Source organism: Aspergillus affinis (genome assembly GCF_023601865.1).
Source record: "Aspergillus affinis strain CMG 70 chromosome Unknown NODE_37_length_269496_cov_86_605002, whole genome shotgun sequence".
Classification (NCBI taxonomy): Eukaryota; Fungi; Ascomycota; class Eurotiomycetes; order Eurotiales; family Aspergillaceae; genus Aspergillus; species Aspergillus affinis.
In genome coordinates this window covers 95,645-117,870 of record NW_026515818.1, presented here as the reverse complement: position 1 = coordinate 117,870, position 22,226 = coordinate 95,645, and the positions used below count along the sequence as shown (strand labels likewise).

At 49.6% G+C, this 22,226-nt stretch overlaps 8 protein-coding genes across 8 annotated transcripts; 4 read left to right on the top strand and 4 right to left on the bottom strand.

The window, feature by feature from the left end:
• Positions 1-76: 76 nt before the first annotated feature.
• Positions 77-1,183, bottom strand: hem13 (coproporphyrinogen oxidase; the record flags this gene model as incomplete). The annotated part of the gene is made up of 1 exon (XM_053099769.1): positions 77-1,183. One exon carries the CDS (start codon positions 1,181-1,183, stop codon positions 77-79), a length of 1,107 nt encoding a protein of 368 aa, XP_052956504.1.
• A 1,305-nt stretch (positions 1,184-2,488) lies between these two features.
• On the top strand, positions 2,489-3,269 carry KD926_006760 (autophagy-related protein 8; the record flags this gene model as incomplete). The annotated part of the gene is made up of 4 exons (XM_053099768.1): positions 2,489-2,578; positions 2,699-2,931; positions 3,002-3,030; positions 3,085-3,269. 4 exons carry the CDS (start codon positions 2,489-2,491, stop codon positions 3,267-3,269), a joined length of 537 nt encoding a protein of 178 aa, XP_052956503.1.
• Positions 3,270-3,967: 698 nt separating this feature from the next.
• On the top strand, positions 3,968-5,312 carry KD926_006759 (putative mitochondrial GTP/GDP transporter Ggc1; the record flags this gene model as incomplete). Its single annotated transcript, XM_053099767.1, has 7 exons — positions 3,968-4,055; positions 4,119-4,156; positions 4,244-4,285; positions 4,350-4,463; positions 4,526-4,659; positions 4,725-4,902; positions 4,977-5,312. 7 exons carry the CDS (start codon positions 3,968-3,970, stop codon positions 5,310-5,312), a joined length of 930 nt encoding a protein of 309 aa, XP_052956502.1.
• A 1,273-nt stretch (positions 5,313-6,585) lies between these two features.
• KD926_006758 (alpha/beta hydrolase) lies at positions 6,586-7,470 on the top strand (the record flags this gene model as incomplete). Its single annotated transcript, XM_053099766.1, has 1 exon — positions 6,586-7,470. The coding sequence occupies one exon, from the start codon at positions 6,586-6,588 to the stop codon at positions 7,468-7,470; it is 885 nt and encodes a 294-aa protein (XP_052956501.1).
• Positions 7,471-10,022: 2,552 nt separating this feature from the next.
• Positions 10,023-11,936, bottom strand: hsp70 (molecular chaperone Hsp70; the record flags this gene model as incomplete). Its single annotated transcript, XM_053099765.1, has 1 exon — positions 10,023-11,936. The coding sequence occupies one exon, from the start codon at positions 11,934-11,936 to the stop codon at positions 10,023-10,025; it is 1,914 nt and encodes a 637-aa protein (XP_052956500.1).
• Positions 11,937-13,415: 1,479 nt separating this feature from the next.
• Positions 13,416-15,304, top strand: KD926_006756 (uncharacterized protein; the record flags this gene model as incomplete). Its single annotated transcript, XM_053099762.1, has 7 exons — positions 13,416-13,562; positions 13,635-13,698; positions 13,749-13,934; positions 14,348-14,417; positions 14,688-14,894; positions 14,949-15,042; positions 15,101-15,304. The coding sequence occupies 7 exons, from the start codon at positions 13,416-13,418 to the stop codon at positions 15,302-15,304; spliced, it is 972 nt and encodes a 323-aa protein (XP_052956499.1).
• An 837-nt stretch (positions 15,305-16,141) lies between these two features.
• On the bottom strand, positions 16,142-17,343 carry KD926_006755 (uncharacterized protein; the record flags this gene model as incomplete). Its single annotated transcript, XM_053099761.1, has 2 exons — positions 16,142-17,227; positions 17,311-17,343. The coding sequence occupies 2 exons, from the start codon at positions 17,341-17,343 to the stop codon at positions 16,142-16,144; spliced, it is 1,119 nt and encodes a 372-aa protein (XP_052956498.1).
• Positions 17,344-18,963: 1,620 nt separating this feature from the next.
• KD926_006754 (uncharacterized protein) lies at positions 18,964-19,532 on the bottom strand (the record flags this gene model as incomplete). Its single annotated transcript, XM_053099760.1, has 2 exons — positions 18,964-19,073; positions 19,142-19,532. The coding sequence occupies 2 exons, from the start codon at positions 19,530-19,532 to the stop codon at positions 18,964-18,966; spliced, it is 501 nt and encodes a 166-aa protein (XP_052956497.1).
• Positions 19,533-22,226: the final 2,694 nt, after the last annotated feature.

Genomic DNA, 22,226 nt, shown 5'->3' with positions numbered 1-22,226 from the left:
CCAATTTTAAAACATATGATACACGGTGGTAGATACAGTCACCTTAGCAATGAAATCCCGCGACCGCAGAATCCCATCATACCCACTGTCTGGGGTGTCTCAAAACATCTATGATCTCCTTCTCTTTGTGCTTTTCCTCACCCAGTTGTTCCTCGTCATCACCAGATGCCTCCGTTCGGGTTCCCGATACCGGATCCATGTAGGCCCAGGATGCCGTGCGCGGAAGGCTCATGAGGATGCTCTCAACACGAGCATTTGGCGTACGCAAACCAAAGCTAGTACCACGGTCATAAACCAGGTTGAACTCCACGTAGCGACCCCGTCGGAGTTGCTGCCATTCCTTTTGCTCGGGGGTGAAGGGCATGTCCTTTCGGCGTTCAATGATGGGGACATAGGAGGGGAGGAAAGAGGCGAGTCCATCTGAAACGAAGGAAAAGAGGGTCTCCTGGGGGTTCTGAGAGGAGCTTGAGGAGGATTCTAAGAAGTTGGCGTCAAGATCGTCGAAGAAGATTCCTCCAACGCCACGCGCCTCCCGGCGATGGGGCAAGTAAAAGTACTTGTCGCACCAGGCCTTGAACTTCGGATAATAAGTTGCATCATGCCTATCGCAGGCGTCCTTGATGATCTGGTGGAAATGTTTGGCATCTTCAGGGAATAGGTAGGATGGAGTCAGATCTGTGCCGCCGCCAAACCACCAATTCTTGTCGCCGTTGATGGGATCCTTGGGATCCGATGTCTCAAAGTAGCGATAGTTAAGATGCACGGTAGGGGCCATAGGGTTGTGAGGGTGCAGAACGAGAGAGAGGCCGGCAGCGAAGAAACTCAACGAATCCACGTCAGCCCCCACAAAGGACTTGTGGTCGGCACGCATCTTTTCAATGGCTGGTCGAGGCAATTCTCCGTAGACGATGGACACGTTGACGCCGGCTTTCTCGAAAACATTGCCATCCTGGAGGACGCATGAAATACCGCCTCCTCCATTGGGTCGAGTCCAGGTATCCGCCTTGAATTCCTTGCCATCAATCTTGCTGAGCTCCTCGACAATCTTTTGTTGATGCTCCTTGATCAATTTTTCCATGCGCAAACGCATCGGAGAAGTTTCGCTGATTGTCGACTGCTTCTTCAAAGCCTCGTCAAGCTCCACTATCGAGGGGGAGTCGAGTTCGGTCACGTCACCCGTCATCTGTTTTTACCAGCGTTAGACTACCTCATTCAGACTGGGGAGGGGTTGTCAGGATCACCATGGAATATATCAGAGCTCCGATGAATGGTACTCCGATGGCAAGACGCAGGTATGGCCTCCACACGGTGAATTGCTTCGGGTTCCTGGAATTCTGTTCGGAGGAATATTTGCGGAATGACCCTTGGGGATTGCGAGGTGTTCGGCATATTCGCGACGATAGATGGCCTAGAGACCTCCGCAGAGGTATATATGGTCGAGGCAAAGACATCGTGCCAGAAGATTTTGGGGTTGGCTGATCGGACGGTGGGAATCAGGTGGTGCCAGCAGGCGGTTGGTGGGCTACGATCCAGCGCCCACAAATTTCGAGTTTCGGCGGCCAGACTCTTCCAAATGAAGGTAAGGGAAGAAGAAGGCGACTCTGGTGATTCCGAAACGTATGGGACCACCTGCAAGTCAGGACATCCGGCCTGTCCAATGCTGTTTGCAGTGTTTGTCGCTGTTGACAGGTTTGCTTGGTCCCGAGTTGTCCTGCTGAGATAAGCAACATGTTTGCCTTGTTTGCAGACAGAGGTCAACCCAGAAGACCAGCTACATTATCATAATAGGGATCATAGGGGGGGCGGGGGGCAGAACGGCGCAGTTGAGTCAGACCAAGTTTAGGGGGAAAGAATCAGAAAGAGTCAGAAAAGAAAAAGAAAAAAAAAAAGGATCCGTCGCATCTCTGCTATCTGAGCCACGACGTTATGGCTGATGACAAGAGTCCAAGGGTCCGCGGTTCCAGGCACGGCACCTATCAAGTGCTTCACGGTTTAGCCGCTGATCAAGTGGAGGCAGCTTCCGGATTGCAGATTTGTTGTTTCAACATGTCACCAGGACATTTTCCGGCCAAATGACTAGAGGGGAACTCACGTGAAGAGCCAGGTCTCACGGAAGTGTTGAGAAGAACTGGATCTACTCGGAGGCATCAGGGAATAGGGAATAAAGCAGCGGGATGTTCCAGTATGGATGACCCAACTGACTCACGTGTGGGGCCGTTCACCGCCTCTACCCCGTGATCCGTCCGTCCCAGCTGGTCCTTATCAAGAGCAGGCATGACGCGGGGCTGTCGCCTTCCGTCTCCCTTTTGTCATCATCTTCTCTCCTCTCTCCATCAGTATCACATCACTTCCTTCTCGACTCTTCATCCCACTTCACCTGCTGGTCCTCCATCTCATCAACTTTCGCTGATTTCTTATTCTTTTGATTTGCCTATCGGCCTAATCTCTATCTACTACCCGTCCAACTCCACCTTTACTATCCATCAGTATGCGTTCCAAGTTTAAGGACGAGCACCCCTTCGAGAAGCGCAAGGCAGAGGCCGAGCGCATCCGCCAGAAATACGCAGATCGTATCCCGGTATGTATATCCCCTTTCCCTTGCACGTTTCAGCTGCGTGGACGGGGAAAGACCGCTGTCTTTCCTCATGTCTGTCATTCACCGCCTGTTCGAACTGCTAACCTCGACTCGGGTGAACAGGTGATTTGCGAGAAAGTCGAGAAATCGGATATCGCGACCATCGACAAGAAGAAATATCTTGTACCGGCCGACCTCACCGTCGGGCAGTTCGTTTACGTCATCCGCAAGCGCATCAAGCTTTCTCCTGAGAAAGCCATCTTCATCTTCGTGGACGAGGTCCTGCCACCCACAGCTGCGCTCATGAGCAGCATCTACGAAGAGCACAAGGATGAAGATGGGTTCCTTTACATCACGTATGTCCATCCCGGTTCCCGGTTCACCCTTCCACACTGATGACATGTCTGCTGACGCTGAGACATCTAGCTATTCGGGGGAGAACACTTTCGGTGAATGTTGAGCCTTACAGGATCGCCTCTGGAACCGATTTAACAGTCCACATTGTCAAGATTTCATTTTTGCGGCGGCGCCGGATGAGCGGGTGAGGGATATGGTCGACCAATCCGCAATGCGACAAACGGCGGAGCCAGGCTTTGCGGCAAGATTAATTCCTCTTTTGTGCTGGCGTTTATCCGGAGTTCTCAATCGATTTATGAACGTGCTTAGCAGACGTTTCGCAGTCCTTCTGATTTGAAATCAAGTTTTATCCTGCTAGAGCTTTGGCCTGAAAGATGCGTAGATAGGGTGGTGGTGGTTCTGTCTTCCGATGAATTGCTTGCAACTGCGGACTCAACCTCGGAGACCCCAGGCTTCAACTCCTGCGAGCGACGCAGGAACCAGTCAAGTACCGTTTTGCATAGAGAAAGCATCATTAGGAGAGGAAAGGGGAGACTGTCCCCGGAGAACTTGCTTGTAGTTCACCCGGTCGGAAGAGAGAGAAAAAGCATAGGTCTGGAACATATACATACCTTGCGTTAGTGGATCATCTCCCTTGCTCACTAGTTGACGCTTATTTATATGATACGTAGATACAATTATATGTGTCGCTGCACCAACGGAGGATAAGATGGGAAGCGATAAGTTAGTTAACTAAGAGACGCGCGGGGATTAGGTAATCGGCTCCGAATCGGAAGGCAGGAGAAAAGCTCCGAGCCGGCGCAGAGTCAGTCTGTCGGTGATGGACTGCTCTTCTTCTTCCTCTTCTTCTTCTTTTCCCTGGATTGCTCTGTGTCGGTTGTACCATTCCTAGGTTACCTCTGTTTCGGATCAGCCCCCAGGTCATTTCTTTCCTTTTTTCCCTTTTTCTTTATTCTTTCCTCTCTCTTATATACAGCCATCCCAAAAAAAATATAGAAAAGAGAAAACTCCGTCTACCCAGGAACAATATTCAAAATGTCTCCCGCCATTGCTCAAGCCGGTGCTGGCTCCGCTTCCAAGGATGTCAAGAAGGAGTCCGCAACTGCTCGTCTTTTGGGTTCTGGTGTGTATTTCCCAATTCAAATGTCGTGGGACGATTTATCAAGTACTAACGGGCACATTCTAGGATCCGCTGGTATTGCGGAGCTTTTGGTCTTCCATCCGGTACAATCTTGTCTTCCCTGTCGATTCCCGCGAACGATGACACCTTTCTCCGCTTCGCTCTATGATCTCTACTGACACCATTCGAAGGTCGACACCACCGCCAAGCGCTTGATGAGCAACCAGAGCCGGGTAAGGCATCGATAACTACCCCCGAGTGTGCTTTTCCCGAAACTGACTCGATGATATGCGCTAGATCACGGACGCCAGCGGCTTCAACAAGGTTGTTTTTAAGGAATATGCCACGGCTTCCGTCGGTCGCAAATTCACCTCCCTCTTCCCCGGTCTGGGCTACGCTGCCGGTTACAAGGTGTGTGTCCAATGCTCGGAAACCCCCGACACCGAATGTGATTGGCTGACAAAAACCTCAAGGTTCTCCAACGTATTTACAAGTATGGGGGGCAGCCTTTCGCCCGTGACTACTTGGCTAAGCACTACGGCTCCGACTTTGACAATGCTTTTGGAAAGGGAACTGGCAAGGCCATCATGCACGCCACTGCCGGAAGGTTCGTCTCACGTTGCCCGGGCCTGACTCGGTCACATCTAGACAGTCACTGACTATTTTCCGTAGTTTGATCGGTATTGGAGAAATCGTTCTTCTTCCTCTTGATGTGCTGAAGATCAAGCGTCAGACAAACCCCGAGGCTTTCCGCGGCCGTGGTTTGTTCAAGATCATCTCCGATGAGGGCATGGGTCTTTACCGTGGTGCCGGCTGGACTGCGGCCCGTAACGCCCCCGGTTCTTTTGCGGTATGCTTTCCTCGCACCGACTGACGCCACGATAGGCGACCGGTAACTTTGATGGCTAATACGTGAACTTGCAGCTCTTCGGTGGCTCGGCTTTCGCCAAGGAGTACATCTACAGCCTGAAGGACTACAACTCGGCCACCTGGGGACAGAACTTTGTCGCCTCGATCTGCGGTGCCAGTGCTTCCTTGGTTGTCTCGGCTCCTCTGGATGTGATCAAGACCCGTATCCAGAACCGCAACTTCGAGAACCCCGAATCCGGCTTCCGTATTGTGTCCAAGATGCTCAAGGAGGAGGGCCCGACTAGCTTCTTCAAGGGACTGACGCCCAAGCTGCTGATGACTGGACCCAAGCTTGTTTTCAGCTTCTGGCTGGCTCAGACGTTGATTCCTGCCTTCGGCCAGGTGGTTTAGAGACAACGCCAACAAAAGAGTACTAACAACCCGCGACCTAAGTCAAGGAAGGATAAGGCTATTGACTCCGGAAGAAAATTCGGTTACCTTTTTCCTTTGTTCCCTTTCCTCACCCTTTCACATTTTGTTTAATGCCTCCCCCCTTTTTTCTTAATTTTCCAGCTTTCCGGTGCCGTGATAGAGCATTGTGTTGAGCCATTGTATTTTGATAGACAGCTTTTTTTTTCTTATGGGTTAGGATATTAGGAAATCATGAAACTCCTCTTAATAAATCTTAAATGATTGCCCCATTGTAATAGCCGCACGTACTTCTGCAGTGACTCTGCGCACGGAGAGAAGCATGCGGAGGAACTCACGTGACACTCCGCTTTATCGAGCTCTCCAGAATCTAAGCTCCGCCATCTTGTTCGTAATCCTGACCACCCCGTTCATACAGCGCAATCCGTCGCTTTTCGGTGCTGGCTAACTCTCCCCTACAATGCCCGTATATCTGATATCAAAGTGCGTCTCCATCGTCCCTGACCTTCCTTGATATCTAGCACCCTTCCGACCTAGGAGAGAAAGAAAGACCGAGAAACAGAGGGAACCAGAGAACATCAACTAACGAAGCCCACGATAAACCAGGGCCGCCGACCCGGTGTTTGCCGTCTCGATTGGCATCGCCGCCGCCCTGTCGCGGGTGCGTCGTGATCAGCGCGAAAAACATCCCGAGCAAGCAGCCGACATCGGTTACGGGCAAATCCTACAGACGGGCGGCAGAAGACTCCAACGATGGTGGGCGGGTGATTTCCAGGGATTATAACAAAGCAATGGGATGGATTGGATGGATGGTGCTGCCAAGGAGGTTTTGCATTTGTTGCTGAGGGATTAAATACACCGTTTCTCGGCATGGAGTACGAGGGCGTCCCGGTTTTTGTAAATATGTGTGTTTGTGTGTGATGTAGGAGATATCTCTTGCTGCTATCCAAGAGGAACATCGTTGCATTAAACTAGGTTCTTCAGACAGGCTATGTATTCACAGCCCTACCGAGGTAGGCGCGAGGGTCCATGGTTCCGCTATCGGATTAGACTAATCATCCATATTTTAGGCGAAAAGCGTCGATACTTTTGAAAACTATCACTAAATGTACCTTGCATCTATTATATACACGAGAGTAGAGACCATCCACCGCAAGCTCCAGCAATCAAAGGCCATTGTTACTTACTACATCCAAACATTCCTATTTGGACTCAACCCCCTCTCACATCCTCTCACCCAATCCCGCTTAAAGTCATGGCTTCTAATTCAAGCTCAGAAAGAGTCGCGGTAGTTATCTGTACCGGCTCTTACCACACGCCTGCTCCATATGAGCCCTTCATGAAGGCCCTGGTCTCATCCGGGCTCTTCGAGGCCTATTTTCCCCAGCGGCCGACGTGCGATCTCAACAAGCTCAACGTAGGGGACATCGACCACCCGGACTTGGATCGTGGCCCGCCCCCAGAAGGCTACCCTACCGATCTCGACGACATGGCGGTTTTCCACCAGCTTCTGGAACGACTCGTCGTCCGTGAAGGCAAGCCTGTTATCCTCCTGGGTCATTCGTCGGGCGGTGTCATTGCAACGCAAGCCGCTATGCCCGAACTCCTGTATAAGACTCGTCACGCTCAGGGTCACTCAGGAGGCGTGATCGGGCTCTTTTATGTGGGGGCGTTCCTCGTTCCAGTGGGCGAGTCGGCCCATAGCTTCTTCCAGCCTAAAGATGGGACCCCAGTTATCCGGCCATTTGTGCGTGTAAGTCGATCTTCCCATCCTGCCGCAAGTAGAATTCTAGAGAGAGGGAGAGATGGGGGAGAGGACGAGAGATGGGCCGCCACGCTGACGGCGTCGCCTCTTAACACCGGTGTGTTGAGCAACGATGGGTATTCCGCCATGCCTTGTGCGTATGTGGTGCTCGACGACGACGCATGCTTGCCACAGATATATCAGGAGAATATGATTGCACTGCAGAGCCAGCGAGGCAATGTTTTTACAGTCTACCACGCCCCATCGGGCCACTCGCCGCATCTGGCTGGACAGAACCGTTGGTCGACAAGGTGGCTGATTTCCTGCATCAGGTTTGTGGAATGGCGGTTTCCTAGCATGAACAAGGTCAATGTTTCATTGAACGGATGTATATAGCCTGGCCTTGGCGTGTTGATGCCAGAGTTATCGGAATTTCTTGTCCTAAAGCCCTGTTTCATTTTGATTAGCGCCACTATCAAACAATCTAAGGCGCTACGAAGCGATTGTACCTATGTATGTAGTTAGTTAGTTAATTGTCTTGAGAATTGGGCTCCAATGCCGGGGATATATACGACGTACGCATGTAGGGATGCTGCAGAGATAATCAAATGAATGAAATTAACGTGATTCCCGGCCGACCGGTCACCTCATCAAAACTTCAAAAAAATCACAATTTTCAACTGCAAGTTTAGAACCAAAACAATAATAAAATTGACTATCTAACACTCTCAGGGCATTGGTTAATCCTGTGTCCTTTCATATTACAGCCAAAACAAGTAAACTCGCGGCGAATGGTAGACATCTGAGGTAATTCAGGTTCAACTATAGCTTCTGTAGAAGTTGGAGCCAAAGATATATATTCACTATCACTGTTTCTCTCAACACCCATATTATCCTGAATCTCTTCTAACTTCCCTAGACTACCCTTGTGAGCAGTCTGCTTTTTATGTTTTATTCTTTTCCTTGCTTGTTTCTTATTTGCTTCTTCTAACTGGCAGCATCGATCGGAGAGAAAAAGATGGCGATAAAACAATCGGACTGTCATATTGTAATGGTGCTGAATCTCTCTTTTTGTAGGTGAAGAGAGATTATCGGATGAAGGTTCTAGGCCTAAATCGATGCGAGATTTAGATTCCTCTAGCTTTTTAAGTGTCCAGAGAGAATTAGAGCCGCTATCACTGCCAGAAGATGGTAATCGATTTGGTAGTAGTTCAAGCGGTATTAGAGATTCAAGCTGAATATTCAACTTTTCTAACATATGGTCCGGATTAAAAGGGACTAATCCAGTAGCTAAAAAGCTATTCTGAATAGTAGTTACCTTAAAAGTGTCATATCGCACTCCAGGAAAGATATCCAGGAAATCTTCTTTTTCAATCGAATTGATGTTGAGTCTCATGTATTCCGCCACCTTACCTCCATATAAGCGCTTTAAAATCGCAAAACAGCCCACATTAAGTGGCTGTAAGAGATGCGATGCATAAGGTAGCATACAGATAGGGATGATATCATTTTCAGAGCATAGCTGGTCAAATTCCGGAGTAAGATGGCTCTCATGACTATCTAGTACTAGAAAATAATGTTTTCCCTTTCTTGATCGTATATTTGGAATGAAATGTATTTTCAACCAATTAAGAGCAATCTTATCGCTTGTCCAACCATTCTTCGAAACATTAAATCGCCAGTCAGCTTCGTTTGGTAAAAAATTAAACCAATGATGCTTAAAAACTTTGCCTTTGAAAATGATGTATGGCGGTAGAGCGACTCCAGAAGCCCTTATACATTCAATTATAGTAACCCATTCGTGATTTCTAGCTAGTAAAAGAGCTCTCCGACCATGATAATCAGCAGAAGTAACGATTTTTTGGGTAGTATTTACTCCTATCGCAAACCCAGATTTATCGAAGTTGAAGATATCATCCGAGGCGATATTATATTTTTGAATGGTTTCTTCAACCAGTTTAAACCATGGCAGGATAATTCTGGGATCTTCAGAAAGAGCCCTTTTATAGTTATATTTGCGAGATAAACGTGTTATAAGATTTGAACGGCGTTTGACGAATTCTGTAGGCCGATTTTTTCTAACAGAAAGGATGGTGGTAGAGGTTATCTTTTCGCGCGATTGGAGTAGTAAATTGGCTATATTTCGCAACATAGGCAAATTGAAAGCTGCACCTCTCGAATCCATAGAGACTAACCAATCTTCAATTGAACTTTCTTCAAGCTGAATAAATTATGGCCATTTGACCACATATTATGCTTGTTTTGGCGACCCTTCATTCGAGCTGAAAGGGTAGTACGTGGCACTTCAAAAGAGCGGGCAGCAGCAGCAATAGAGGGAATCCTGCCATTTTTAATAGCTTCTACAGCAAGTAGAAGACGACCCTCTTGCTCAATCAATTTTTGTGTTTTCTGGGGTCTTTTTGGAGGCATGGTGGTGGTTTAAAAAATGTAAACAATGGTTGCTAGGGGAAAATTTGATGGGGCGACCGGTCGGCCGGGAATCACGTTAACTAGTTAAATGGTTTCATGTTGAGATGACTAAGACAAGTAGAGGGAGAGGGAGGGGTTGGCCCCCAGGCATCGGCACACAATTTTACGATGTTGCACACGGCAGGTAACTTATAGACGTAGGGTCATGTCCAATCGGGGATTGTATTCTGAAACTACAGGTTACACTGACTACAGACAGGAAGCACAAGTAATTTTTTTAATGAATTTATTGGTCATAAAGGAACTTTTCCCTCCCAGATTATCATGCATCGAAACTCGACTCGAATCTATGCAGTTGTGAACAAAAGAAGAAAGGATCCCATAATTTCGTTAAAAGACATGAAATTAGAACAGGAGAACATTTGAAAAAGCCATTACTGCCAATCGCCTATGCGCAAAGAACCCAGAAGGAAGATAAAGAAAAGGAAAACAGATTAGAAGATGAGCAAACGAGACGTTTAGTCAAGCTCCTCAGGGCGCTCCTCGACCTCGTCAGCAGTGCGAGTGGAGCCACCAGGGGCAGCACCGGGAGCGGGGCCACCAGCGCCACCGTAGGCAGCGGAGATGATGGGGTTGGCAACGCTCTCGAGCTCCTTCTGCTGGGACTCGTACTCGTCCTTGGTGGCGGTCTGGTTGCTGTCGAGCCAAGAGATGACCTCGTCGATCTTGCCCTGGACCTTCTCCTTGTCGGCGTCGCTGATGGTGAGCTTGCCCTCGCCGAGAGTGTTCTTGAGGGAGTAGGCGTAGGACTCGAGGCCGTTCTTGGCCTGGATACGGGAAGCCTCAGCCTCATCCTCCTCCTTGAACTTCTCAGCCTCGGCAAGCATGCGCTCGATGTCCTCCTTGGAGAGACGGCCCTTGTCGTTGGTGATGGTGATCTTGTTGGTCTTACCGGTGCCCTTCTCGAGGGCAGAGACGTTCATGATACCGTTGGCATCAAGATCGAAGGTGACCTCAATCTGGGGGACACCACGAGGAGCGGGGGGGATGCCGGTAAGCTCGAACTTGCCGAGCAGGTTGTTGTCCTTGGTACGGGCACGCTCACCCTCGAAGACCTGGATCAGCACACCAGGCTGGTTGTCGGAATAGGTGGAGAAGGTCTCGGACTTCTTAGTGGGGATGGTGGTGTTACGCTTGATGAGAGCAGTCATGACACCACCGGCAGTCTCGATACCCAGGGACAGAGGGGAGACATCGAGCAGCAGGATCTCGTTGGTGGACTTGGAGGAAGTGTCACCGGACAGGATAGCAGCCTGGACGGCAGCACCGTAGGCAACGGCCTCATCGGGGTTGATGGACTTGTTGGGGTCCTTGTTGAAGAAGTCGGAGACGAGACGCTGGATCTTGGGGATACGGGTGGAACCACCGACCAGGACGATCTCGTGGACGGAGGACTTGTCGATCTTGGCATCACGGAGGACACGCTCGACGGGCTCCATGGTGGAGCGGAAGAGGTCCTGGCAGAGCTCCTCGAAACGGGCACGAGTGATAGAGGTGTAGAAGTCGATACCCTCGAAGAGAGAGTCGATCTCGATGGAGGTCTGGGCAGCGGAGGAGAGGGTACGCTTAGCACGCTCGCAAGCGGTGCGGAGACGACGCAGAGCACGGGCGTTGGTGGTCAGGTCCTTCTTGTGCTTGCGCTTGAACTCGTTGACGAAGTGGTTGACGAGACGGTTGTCAAAGTCCTCACCACCCAAGTGGGTGTCACCAGCGGTGGCCTTGACCTCGAAGATACCCTCCTCGATGGTCAAGAGAGAAACATCGAAGGTACCACCACCCAGATCGAAGATCAGGACGTTACGCTCGCCCTCATCCTTCTTGTCCAGACCGTAAGCAATAGCAGCGGCAGTAGGCTCGTTGATAATACGGAGGACGTTAAGACCGGCGATCAGACCGGAGTCCTTGGTGGCCTGACGCTGAGAGTCGTTGAAGTAGGCGGGGACAGTGATGACGGCGTTGTTGACGGTGCCACCGAGGTAGGCCTCAGCGGTCTCACGCATCTTGGTGAGGATCATGGCGGAGATTTCCTCAGGAGTGAACTGCTTCTGCTCACCCTTAAACTCAACCTCGACGACGGGCTTGCCGGCCTTCTCGGCGATCTTGAAGGGGAAGTGCTTCGCATCAGCCTGAACCTCGGCATCGCCATAGCGACGACCGATCAGACGCTTAGCATCGAAGACGGTGTTGTGAGGGTTCATGGCGACCTGGTTCTTGGCAGCATCACCGATGAGACGCTCGGTGTCGGTGAAGGCCACGAACGAAGGGGTGGTACGGTTACCCTGGTCGTTGGCGATGATTTCAATGCGGTCATCACGGAAGACACCCACACAGGAGTAGGTGGTTCCCAAGTCAATACCGACAGCGGGGGCCATTGTGAAAGAAGATGGAGGGGTTCGTTAAAAGTAGAAGGTAGGAAAAAGAGATTCGTGAACGTGGTAGAGAAAGAGACAGATGGGGTATAATACAAAGAAGAAAGGTCTCTCTGTCTAGCAGGTTAAGACTTAAGTGAGATGTAAGGAAGAAGGAAAATTTTTGACTGGAAGAAGAAGCAGGAGAATTGTGCGAGAACCAGCGTTGATATAGTGGAGGGCGGTGAGTTGCTGCTCCAGCGAAGCTTCTAGCAAGCGACCGATTCTACCGGCATCCATCGGGTTCGATAGCCTTTTTGCCGCTTTTCTGGAACCGTCGCCTTACGTTCTGGGCCCTTCCTGCTCGTTCACGACGGGCCTTCTCCTTTCTGTTTTTCTTTTTCTTTCTTTTTTTTCCCATGAACTAGTTCCTTCCTGCTTACTCTATTAGGTTCTTTAGAATTGAAATTCCACCCTCCTGGCAGACAAAAGGGCAGGGGAGGGGGAAACCCGTATTCCGGAGGGGCAGTCAGAATGACGGCGTTGGCGGGGTGAATGGATGATGTAATGGACAAGTGAAAAATTCGATGGGTTCTTCGCTACCGGAAAGTGCTGGAATCCATTCAATTCTGATTCACTTCGTCATTCTCAACCGGGAAGCAAGTTGGTCGCCCCGGTCGGGTCCACGGCTGGTTTTACTAGTTACCAGTCACTACTGGTAGAGTACTCCGTAGACATTACTTTTTTTCCACCTCCTAGTCATATCTTCAGACTTCTACGAGTAGCTGTCTCGGATGAAGTCATTCTCCTGGTCTGTGAGTCAGGAGTCAATGGATCGTACGACTAAGCTTAGTTTGATGGCCTCAGGAATCACCCAGCCTCAGGCACTCACCGTGGTGTGCCTTACATCCGTGTCCTGGACTCCTTCCTCTGTCTGCACTCTGGTTCTGCAGGCAGTCCCTCGACAGTGCTTACAGTAGATTTTAGATTCTAACTATCGTTGTCTGTTTATCTTATCTTTATCTTTTTCTTGGATCTACCTCTCTCTCCCTCAGGGTTCTTTTCTTCCCTGCTGGTGCTTTGTCTGAATGAGAACGTAACTCATAAGAACTCTCACTCCGACCACCCCCTCCTGAAGGGACCCAAAAGGAAAGCAAACAATAGAACACAAATTTGATCCCCGATTGTTTAAAACCATTACTCCGTAAGAGCACCAAAGCAGTAGAATGTTTATTATGGTTGCCCCGGGCCCAGGGCTCACCCCCGTCACGGGAGCAGCGCCGCCGATCGCCAACCTCCGCGGCAGCCAATGAGCGCCCCAAACACCCTCGAAGTGAATCTCCCCTTGCGACTGCCTTCTCTTCTCTACAACTCAATCCCTTCACCTACTTAACCACTTTCCCTCTCCCTTTTCACCTGAATTTGGTCATTTTCGTCTTGCTTCCCTCCATAGCCAAATTCCCCTAATCGATTCTACTCCCTCCTTCTCCCGACTTCTTCACAATGGGTGACAACAACCAGGCTACGACCCTTGGCAACGATGCCCCCGAGACTTTCAGCAAGGGCAAGGGCAAGGCTACCGAGGACCCTACTGCCATGGAAATGAGCATGGATGAGGAGGAGGAAAGCGAGAGCGAAGGCGAGGACATGGTGAGTTTGATCGGGCCTAGTCTCTAAATTCCTAAGCGCAGAGTTGACTGACTTGTTCATTGCGATTGATAGATCAACGACGGTATGGACTTCCTGGCTGGCCCCTTCCTTGCCATCCTTTGGCCTGCCCCTGCCGGTTCCTGAAGACAAGAACAACTCAACTGACCCCCTTCGCTCCTACCACAGATGACGACGACGATGAGGACAACCTCGAGCCAATCTCCTCCGAAAACATCATCAGCGGAGGACGGCGCACTCGTGGAAAGACCATCGACTTCCAGGAGGCTGCCGAGAAACTCAAGAACGACGATATGGATGATGATGACGATGACGAGGACTTCGCGCCCAACGACGACGAGGACGACAAGATGCGTCAGTAAATGCAATCGCCCGTGGCGATTGGAGGGATACCAAAATTCGATGAGAAATGAAAAATTCACAAGTCAACAAACTCTTGGGAACGAGTAGCGCAACTGGGAAACATAGTGGCCGGCGCAGGTTAATCGGGGGCTTTCTCTGTCTTTACTCCAACGATTTCTATTTCCTTCAGCTTGAATTCTAATTGCATACGAAAGTCTACGAGATCGGGAAACGTAACCAGATTTGACTTCGGTATCATCTGAATCCTGTACAAGGCTACATAGTACTATTAGTAGTGAAGGATGTATATCTCATGAAGTCTGCCAGCACAATGTATTGTCGCAAGCAAGAGGGTTCCTCCGTATGCGTAGAGCTCCTATGTTACGACTTCCCAAGTTACTACTAACCGTAAGAAGTACATTTAGATGGCCTTCTCACGAGTCCGGAATCATCCTTGACTGCTCACGTGCGGGCACTGATGAGGGTTGCGGTACGGTACGCCACAGACACCCTTTTAGTAGCCACTTGTTCTCGACCGTTATCGCCGCAAGCAGTCCGGACAATTATTCAGATAATAGACCTCCATCCTCGAGTACCTCCACAATGTCTGTTGACTAGCAAGTCAGCAAGAAAGAACAAATATTGATCCCACTCTAATTTCTTCACTACGACTATTGACGATCTGTTATGGCTTCACGGTATGTTGGTTATTTATGAAACTGTCCTAACATTGAACTAATGTATCCTGCTTCTCGCGACAAATAGATTCCCACGCTCTAATTTGCATCAGCGCGACCCTCGTGCTGCTTCATCCCTTTTCGACTCGTACGGGGGCAATTCTCGACCCGCCAGTAGGTCACCCGGTCAGGTGGGTGGATATGGGTATGGAGGATACCCCGGCCCTGGGGGCGATGGGTCTTCGAACGGCGGCGCCACGAGTGGAGGCTATCGAAGCGCGACGCCAAATGCGAAGTGAGTGATTATACCAGTTGAATCCGCGATGCGGAGGGCTTATAAAAAATGCAGGGGTCAATACTCAGACGCCGTCCTCTCCCATCTCGAGTCTCAGAATGACGTGGAGGTGGAAGGGATCAGTGCAAAAGTGAAAATGCTCAAAGACGTAAGACCTAGTTTCGACTCTTGATGAAAATCCAGTCATCCGCTAACCTCGCGACTAGATCACTCTTGCCATCGGCGATGAAATCCGGGATACTTCGACGATTACAGAGCTCAACGATTCATTCGACAACACACGTCTTCGGATCCGAGGAAACATGAATCGCATGCTGCGGATGGCCGAGCGGACGGGTGTTGGCTGGCGTGTGTGGCTGGGGTTCTTCTTGGCCGTCTTTCTGCTGTTTGGATACGTCTGGCTGACCTGAAATTGGAGCCTGAAGACCTGTTCTACAGCTTTTGCTTCGTGCCCCATGGTGCTCTTCGCAGTACTGTCTACTCATACCCGTCAAAGCGAGGCCCAGCCGCATACAATGGGCTACTTGTACAACTGTTTCTGTTTATATAACTCAGAGGCTTGGCAGCTTAGCATGACTACTGGACCATGGCGTTCTTTCCCTGGCGTTATGATTTTTATCAATGTCCTATCTTGCGATAGGTTTTGCATCATCCATCTAGATTTTTCTCTCTTTCGTTCCCCTTGGCGCCTCATTCTCAAAGCCCATGTATACAAATTACAAATGTAATTAATCGTCCTATTTTCTATATCGGGTCACAGGATCTCATCATAACGCATACTTGGAGTTGATGGTCAACTTCGGCCATGATTGACCCAGTTGAAAAAGACTTTTGGTCCTCATCTGTAAGACATCTTTTCTATGGATATTCTGTTTTCGTGACGATGCTGTAGAGCTAAGATTTTCGAATCGTTTATATTTCAGGAGTTCTATGTTAATTGTCGGGTGATATCATTTTCACACCTGTTTATACTCTTTACTATTCATCAATGCCAGTGCATGATCATAAGGATGTGTTTGTCTAGTACATATATATATATATATATATAAAAATGAAGGCTAATATTACCAGAACTCCAAGCTCCGGACTTCGCCAAACTCCCTGCTGCTTGTACCTGCAAAATAGATCAAACTCATAGCGAACAGGCCAAGCTGCCTTTCGAGCTCGATATGTCAATCAAGCATATAATACAGACTTCTTTTGTGAGTAAAGCTCCTCGGGTTTTCCGAATTGACCGGCTATGATTTTCAGTCGAAGCTATCTCTGGGGCCGCCTGTTCGCCTCCTGGGATATCTGCCGAATACACTCCGTCGACTTGCTTGACTGGTTATAGAAGCTCGGAGGTCATCGTCATCGACTACCATGTTGCTCGAATTGAATGCATCACCACCGCCACTCCACCGTTGAAGGAAGCGTCGCTGGGCTTCTGTTTCTTGCTGAGCTGGCGCCGAAGGGATTCCACGGCTGCTAGTTGTGCTCACTCGGAAGCTTTGATTGAGAGGATCCTGCGCAAAGCTGACTTCGTCTTCCTCCTCGTCAAACTCGGCATCTGTATCGGTATGTTGCCATTCCTCCTCTTGCTCGAAACGATCCTCATCTGCTTCGGGAATATCGTCGTTTAGGTCGTGGCCCATGTCTTCACTCATCTCGTCACTTCCTGGCTCATACGCACCACTCGGGATTTCATCGTCTAGGTCTGGTTGATTGTCGAAGTCGTACTCATTCTCTTCCTCGAGTCCTTCATCGTCATCGTCCTCCGGGAATGCCTCAGGGATATCGTCGTCGAGATCACGTTCCATATACCCTTCCTCATCCACTTCGTCGTCCTCTTCGAGGCCTTCCTCCCCTTCCTCCACGAGACCCTCCCCATCTGCATCCGGGATATCGTCATCGAGATCTCTTTCCATCCCCGTATCGTCTTGTCCCTCGCCATCCGTCTGGCCGTTCCGGCCGCCACCCAGCCCATCCATACCATCCATCCCCGGATCTGCGGCGGCAGCGGCAGCGGCCATTTCCGCCGCGGCGGCAGCAAGAGCTTCTTCCCGCTCCGCCTCTTCTTCCTTCATCCCTAGCATAGTTTTGGCGCATCCTGCGGGTTTGATCCACGAGTACCCGAACGAGGCGATGTTGTTCTTTCTGGCACGAAGGGCGCGTTCCTCTAGTATTAACGACGACAGACTATTTCCGGCCCCGGCGGAGGACATATGTGCGCGCCCGTACGAGGTATGACCGCCATTGCGACGCAGGTGTCCTTGTTGCGCGTCACCTGCCGATTGATGGTGCTGTGAGGAAGCTCGGTAAGGTTGGGAGGAGCCGAACCAGAGTTCATGGGACTGGTTAAAGAGGGATCGGTTATTAAAATGTTCGGCCAATGCTGGATTCAATGTGAATCGAGGAATGGCTGGCGAGCACTTACATCGCGCGGGGTGATAAGAGGTAGTGAAAGCATTTTCGATCAGATAGCCAATTCGGTGGATTAGGGTACGTAGTTTTAGGGTATCAGTCGCAAAGAGTTCATTCAATTCGTTCGATCGGAGTGTCTTCCTAGAGGTTCATGTATGCGAAGCGGTTTGTTGTTGTTTTTCAAGGGTCGTTCCGATGGATCTCGAAATGCAGATGGCGCTGTATTGTCGCCCTGCCTTGCCTAGGATTAAGTCTCTCTGAAACTCGAAGCCACTGTTAAGTTAGTAATGCACATAAAGGGGCGTACTCGAGCCATGCATTGCGGAGGGGAGCAAAGACGAATCGAAGAAGCTCCGCGGACGGCAGAAACAATCAGAGGAAGCTCCGCTCCACAACAGTGGAAGGCGGAGGGGCCAATGTGGGTATCCAATTGGGTGGCCTGGGATGAAGTGGTTTCCATCCATTGTTTATCCATTCATGTTTAAACCCTTCAGCAGAGGCCTCTGGACTAGGCGGTATTTTGTGATTTAAAAGCGAATCAACAACTGAATGAATTAATTGAAAGCAGGAAAAGCTGGACAAAAGTATGTGGCTCCCCATCACTCCCAGCACGTGCCCTTTAAACCCTAAGAGAAATATAGATCTTCAATGTACAGATCAGTCGCTAAGTAGCCATCAACAGTCATGATTCAATTATAAAAGACACGATGTCTTGATTTGCACAATCGTTGAGAAAATTCGCATTATATACCATGCTCTTATGAGAAAAGTATCGTATTCTCATAATGACCGATGTTTTATTGAGAATTAGATGATTAGAAGAAATAGGCTATCTAAATAGATATATGTTGTGTGCAGTTATGCTACCTTCGATCTCATATAATAAATCCTGGCCGGCATATCATAAATTATAGTAACGACACCAGCCATAGATTACTCCAGCTCCTGGTATAGTATGCTATCTCAACCAATAACGGCACATCAAAAGACTTTAAATCCCCTAAAGTTTCGAAGAGAGCAGCTCGGACTACACTGATCCTCCCTTTTCCTTATCTCAGACATAATAGATGGAAGTGCGTTCTCTTGACCCGACAATTGCTGGGAGCTCCGGAAGGCCGTTCTTTGATCTTTGGTATCCGAGGCAGGGTCAATTTCTCGTCCCTTGGAACGTGCTTCTTGACCGGCCGAATCGAGCCCAAAGCAAGCCATCAATTGGAGTACGAATCAAAAGAGTCAGCCTCAAAGTTAACTTCCAAATGCAGGTCCTAACCTGTGGCTATGCAGCATGATAGCAATTAGCATCACAAAGGTGGCCCAAGTCAAAGTCATTCTGTGGGCGCCTGTTTCCATGAAAGATGATTAGGTGTAGAAACTGGATGTATTATGAGCTCACAGGACCAATTGTCTGATAACCATGCGTGTCGCAACGGCTCACTCATCTAAGGGCTCGGAGTGCAGAGCTTGAAAACTTTCTTTCAGCGATTGCTTTCTCTTAAGACACCCGAAAGGGTCGTTGACCATACAAAACCTCCTTTGTCGTTGCTGCTGAGCCCAAGCAATCAACCTCGGATTACTAGCTCGATATCATGAGCAAGGCCTGGCCTTCGTCGCATTTTCCGACTGAAAACCCGTGAGATCAACGCCAATGACATGAAATTTTCCCGATTCAGGTGAGGCAGAGCATCGTCAGGCCACAATGATATTGGGCTTCAACGAGCAAAGCAGATCTAAAACCGTAAACGAAGGACATAGGACGCTTCGACGTCGCTCCATAGGCTGAGCACGTCGCATTAATAGGCAGCCTGGGCGAATCACCTAGTAAAGTGTCATTTCCCGTAACTTACGGAGTACTCCGTAGTATTGTGCATAGTCACCATCATCATAGTGTATGGGGGCTCGGAGATCAACAGGCACAAGGCCGACCGCCAGTTCCTCCGTCGTCATCCTGGCCCGCTCGTCAGACTTCAACAGTTTAACATGCCCGGTTTTCCGTCCAATTCGACCATGGATTCCGTAAACTCCCGAAGACTTGCAGTTTCCCGCTCCATCGACCTGATCATGCCCGGTGAACCCAAAGCGGACAAGACTGATCCCGATGCGGACAGATCGGGAGAAACCGGGCGTCGGAAACGACTGCATCTCCGCCCAATCATGTGACGTCCTCTTGGAGACTGTAGGGCGGGGTGCGGAGAGGGATGAACAGTATGAACTGTCACACGGCAGGAGCCCAGGCATTCTGCTTTTCGTCGGTTCCCTTCTTTCCCTTCTGCCTGCACGTGTGTTCCGAAGCACGGAGTACCAAGAAGCCTGCATTGCAGGTCTAGTTCGCGATCCTCCTCGTTTGGCCCTGAGTCACTCGGTTAGTGAGCAACTAGGTCTCTTGAGTTGGAGAAGTCGGTTTTTGCCCGTCGGAGACGCAGTCGGCGTATTTTATTTTTCTGCTGGATAATACTCTCCCGGATGGAGGTTTCCATCTTGGATCGGCCGAAAGAAACTCCCTCTCGGGTGATCAGTCACCCATCTCCTTGGAGCCAGGACGCTTTCAGGGCTTCAGGCATGTCCAAACTGACCCGATTTTCTACCCATCCTATCGTGAGGACTTGAATCAATCAATGGCGGCCAATTGTTCTTAAGGTGCCTCCAAGACCCAGCGTCATACTTGTGAAGTGGCGAAAAACCATGAAATCGACTATCCAGTAGCAAAAGAGCAGTGATGGATGATCTTGGGAGTCAAGGAATGATGAACGTCGGTTTTATTAAATCATTATTATTACTGTCATGGATTTTAATAGGTATTGTTGTTCTTTCCGGATATGGTCTGATCGACATGGATTCATAACGCCCTCGTATCTCCGGGGGCGCTGGGTAATTCTGGCATGATAATTGGTTGGGGCCAAGCAAAGGTACAGGTAGCCACGGATCACGGAGTGGATTTCCCGGGGAAATGCCTTAGTAGGTTAAATTAGAAGCATACGGGGAGTTTTGTTTAGTCGGGCAGATGCAGAAAGGAATCCCTGCGGGGACTGAGTGAGAGATTAGAGAGTATTCATTGGCGAATTTGTACTCCAGAGTACACTACGTAGATGTGTCTGATAAAACGAAGGCAAGGTAGTCTGATAGGGGGCCTGATAAGATGTTTGATGACCACAAACGATGAGACGGTGAAACATCCAGGGGCCAATGGGTAAGCGACGGGGCGTTCCTCGGCCGGAAGATGAGGCTTAGGAGCCCCGAAATCGGGGGCGCACCTGTACGGGGTGATGAGGGCTTCACTGGATGTACAGGGGAGAGGGGAGGAGCGATAGAGAGCATTCCGGGATGGAAGAGGAAAAGCGTCCTTGGCCGTTGTCGGCACCCGACCTTGGCCATAAATACATATTGTGTATGAGACTTGTAATCCCTGTGATCGTCCGACAGGCTGGTGGCTGCACATGAGCGTGGGGTCATGCAGGTTTTTGGATTAGCGTTCTTAGGCGGACAGGGCAGCGTGTCCTCCATCCGTACACGCGGGCGTACTTCTTTTTGGGTCTTTTCTTGGGACACTCTTCTGGTTTTCTGGTATTTTCCAGATCGCTTTTTAGAATTCGCAAATTATTTACACGGTGTACTGTACATAGGAGTAGCTAAAAAGGCCTTCAAACGATGTCACCCGGATCAAAATCGCAGAGAAATTATTATCGAGCCTCTAAGCCTACCCCTTAATAACACCACTCGCCATGCCATCAGAATAATGCCCAACGAGTCCAGGGCAATTACTAATTCTCAAGCCAGGGGAATAGTTAGTTATGTAGGTAACTTACGATGTACAGTAGATAGTAGATACTCCTTTGATCCGACCACTCGGATGTGGATGGTCTGCAGTCATCGTGTACTCCGTACAGCCAGATATTCTATTATTCTAGCCTCAGATTTGACGAACTCTCCCCAACTGTTCCTCTCGCATGTGAACCGCCTAGGCTATTTACTGTAATGATGCCTTCGTCTCCGGTGTACTTGTCTATTATTGCCTTGGCGTTTGACGTCCCTTGCCGATTTGTGGTAGGCCACAGTGTTTGCCAAGGATTTTGGGCCATTTGAATAATCATCGTCTGCATTTCTTTTCTTTTCTTTTTCTTGCCTGCCGGATCACCCCCTCCTTCATATTTTTAGTTAACGTCTTTTCACGGATCTCTTTTTTTTTTGGGACACTTCCATGCGTACTCTAGTCCACTTGAACCAACCCGTTTCCGGTAAGGTGTAGGATAAGCACTGCACCCTTGCGCCGGACCCACCTGTGCAATATCCATCCAGTCGGGTCTCGGACTTGCCAAGGGTGAAATGAAATATGAATGAAAGTACCCTAGCATGCTATTTGGACATTGAAGATGATTACCAAAGGGCCATTGCGATTATTGTCCGAGGTGCAATTGCGTGGATGCCTTCCTCAATAGCTGGTTCAGGCCTGCAAATTGAAACCTCCACTCGAATTTGAATCCTACTCCTATCTCTCCAATCAGGGTTCCAACAATCAGCAAAATGATCCTACATGGGTAGTGGCTTTATTCACCCGCTAGATACTTATCGTTGATTCTCGGTGGTTTCCATTTGACCCCAGTGCACATATAGATAAACTAGAATGATTCCAGGCCGGCATCGGTCGCCTACCTACCTAGGTACCTACTACCAGGGTGGCCTCCGGGAGGAAATGAGCGGGAAAATTACCAGATACGCGGTGATACGGAGGTGCGTAACCGACGCGGGCAATGTCAATCCGTTTTCCACTAGCGCCAGTTGTTAAGCCTGGGCCCCACCGGGTTGGATCTTGACGTAGTGAAAACCTAATCTTTTGGCCAAAAGGTTGCTAAACCCTCGCTCTGATTGGCTCCCCGTGTCTTATCTTGACTTTAGAGTAAATCCCCGGTCGATGGACTGCACTGCATGATTGTTTCG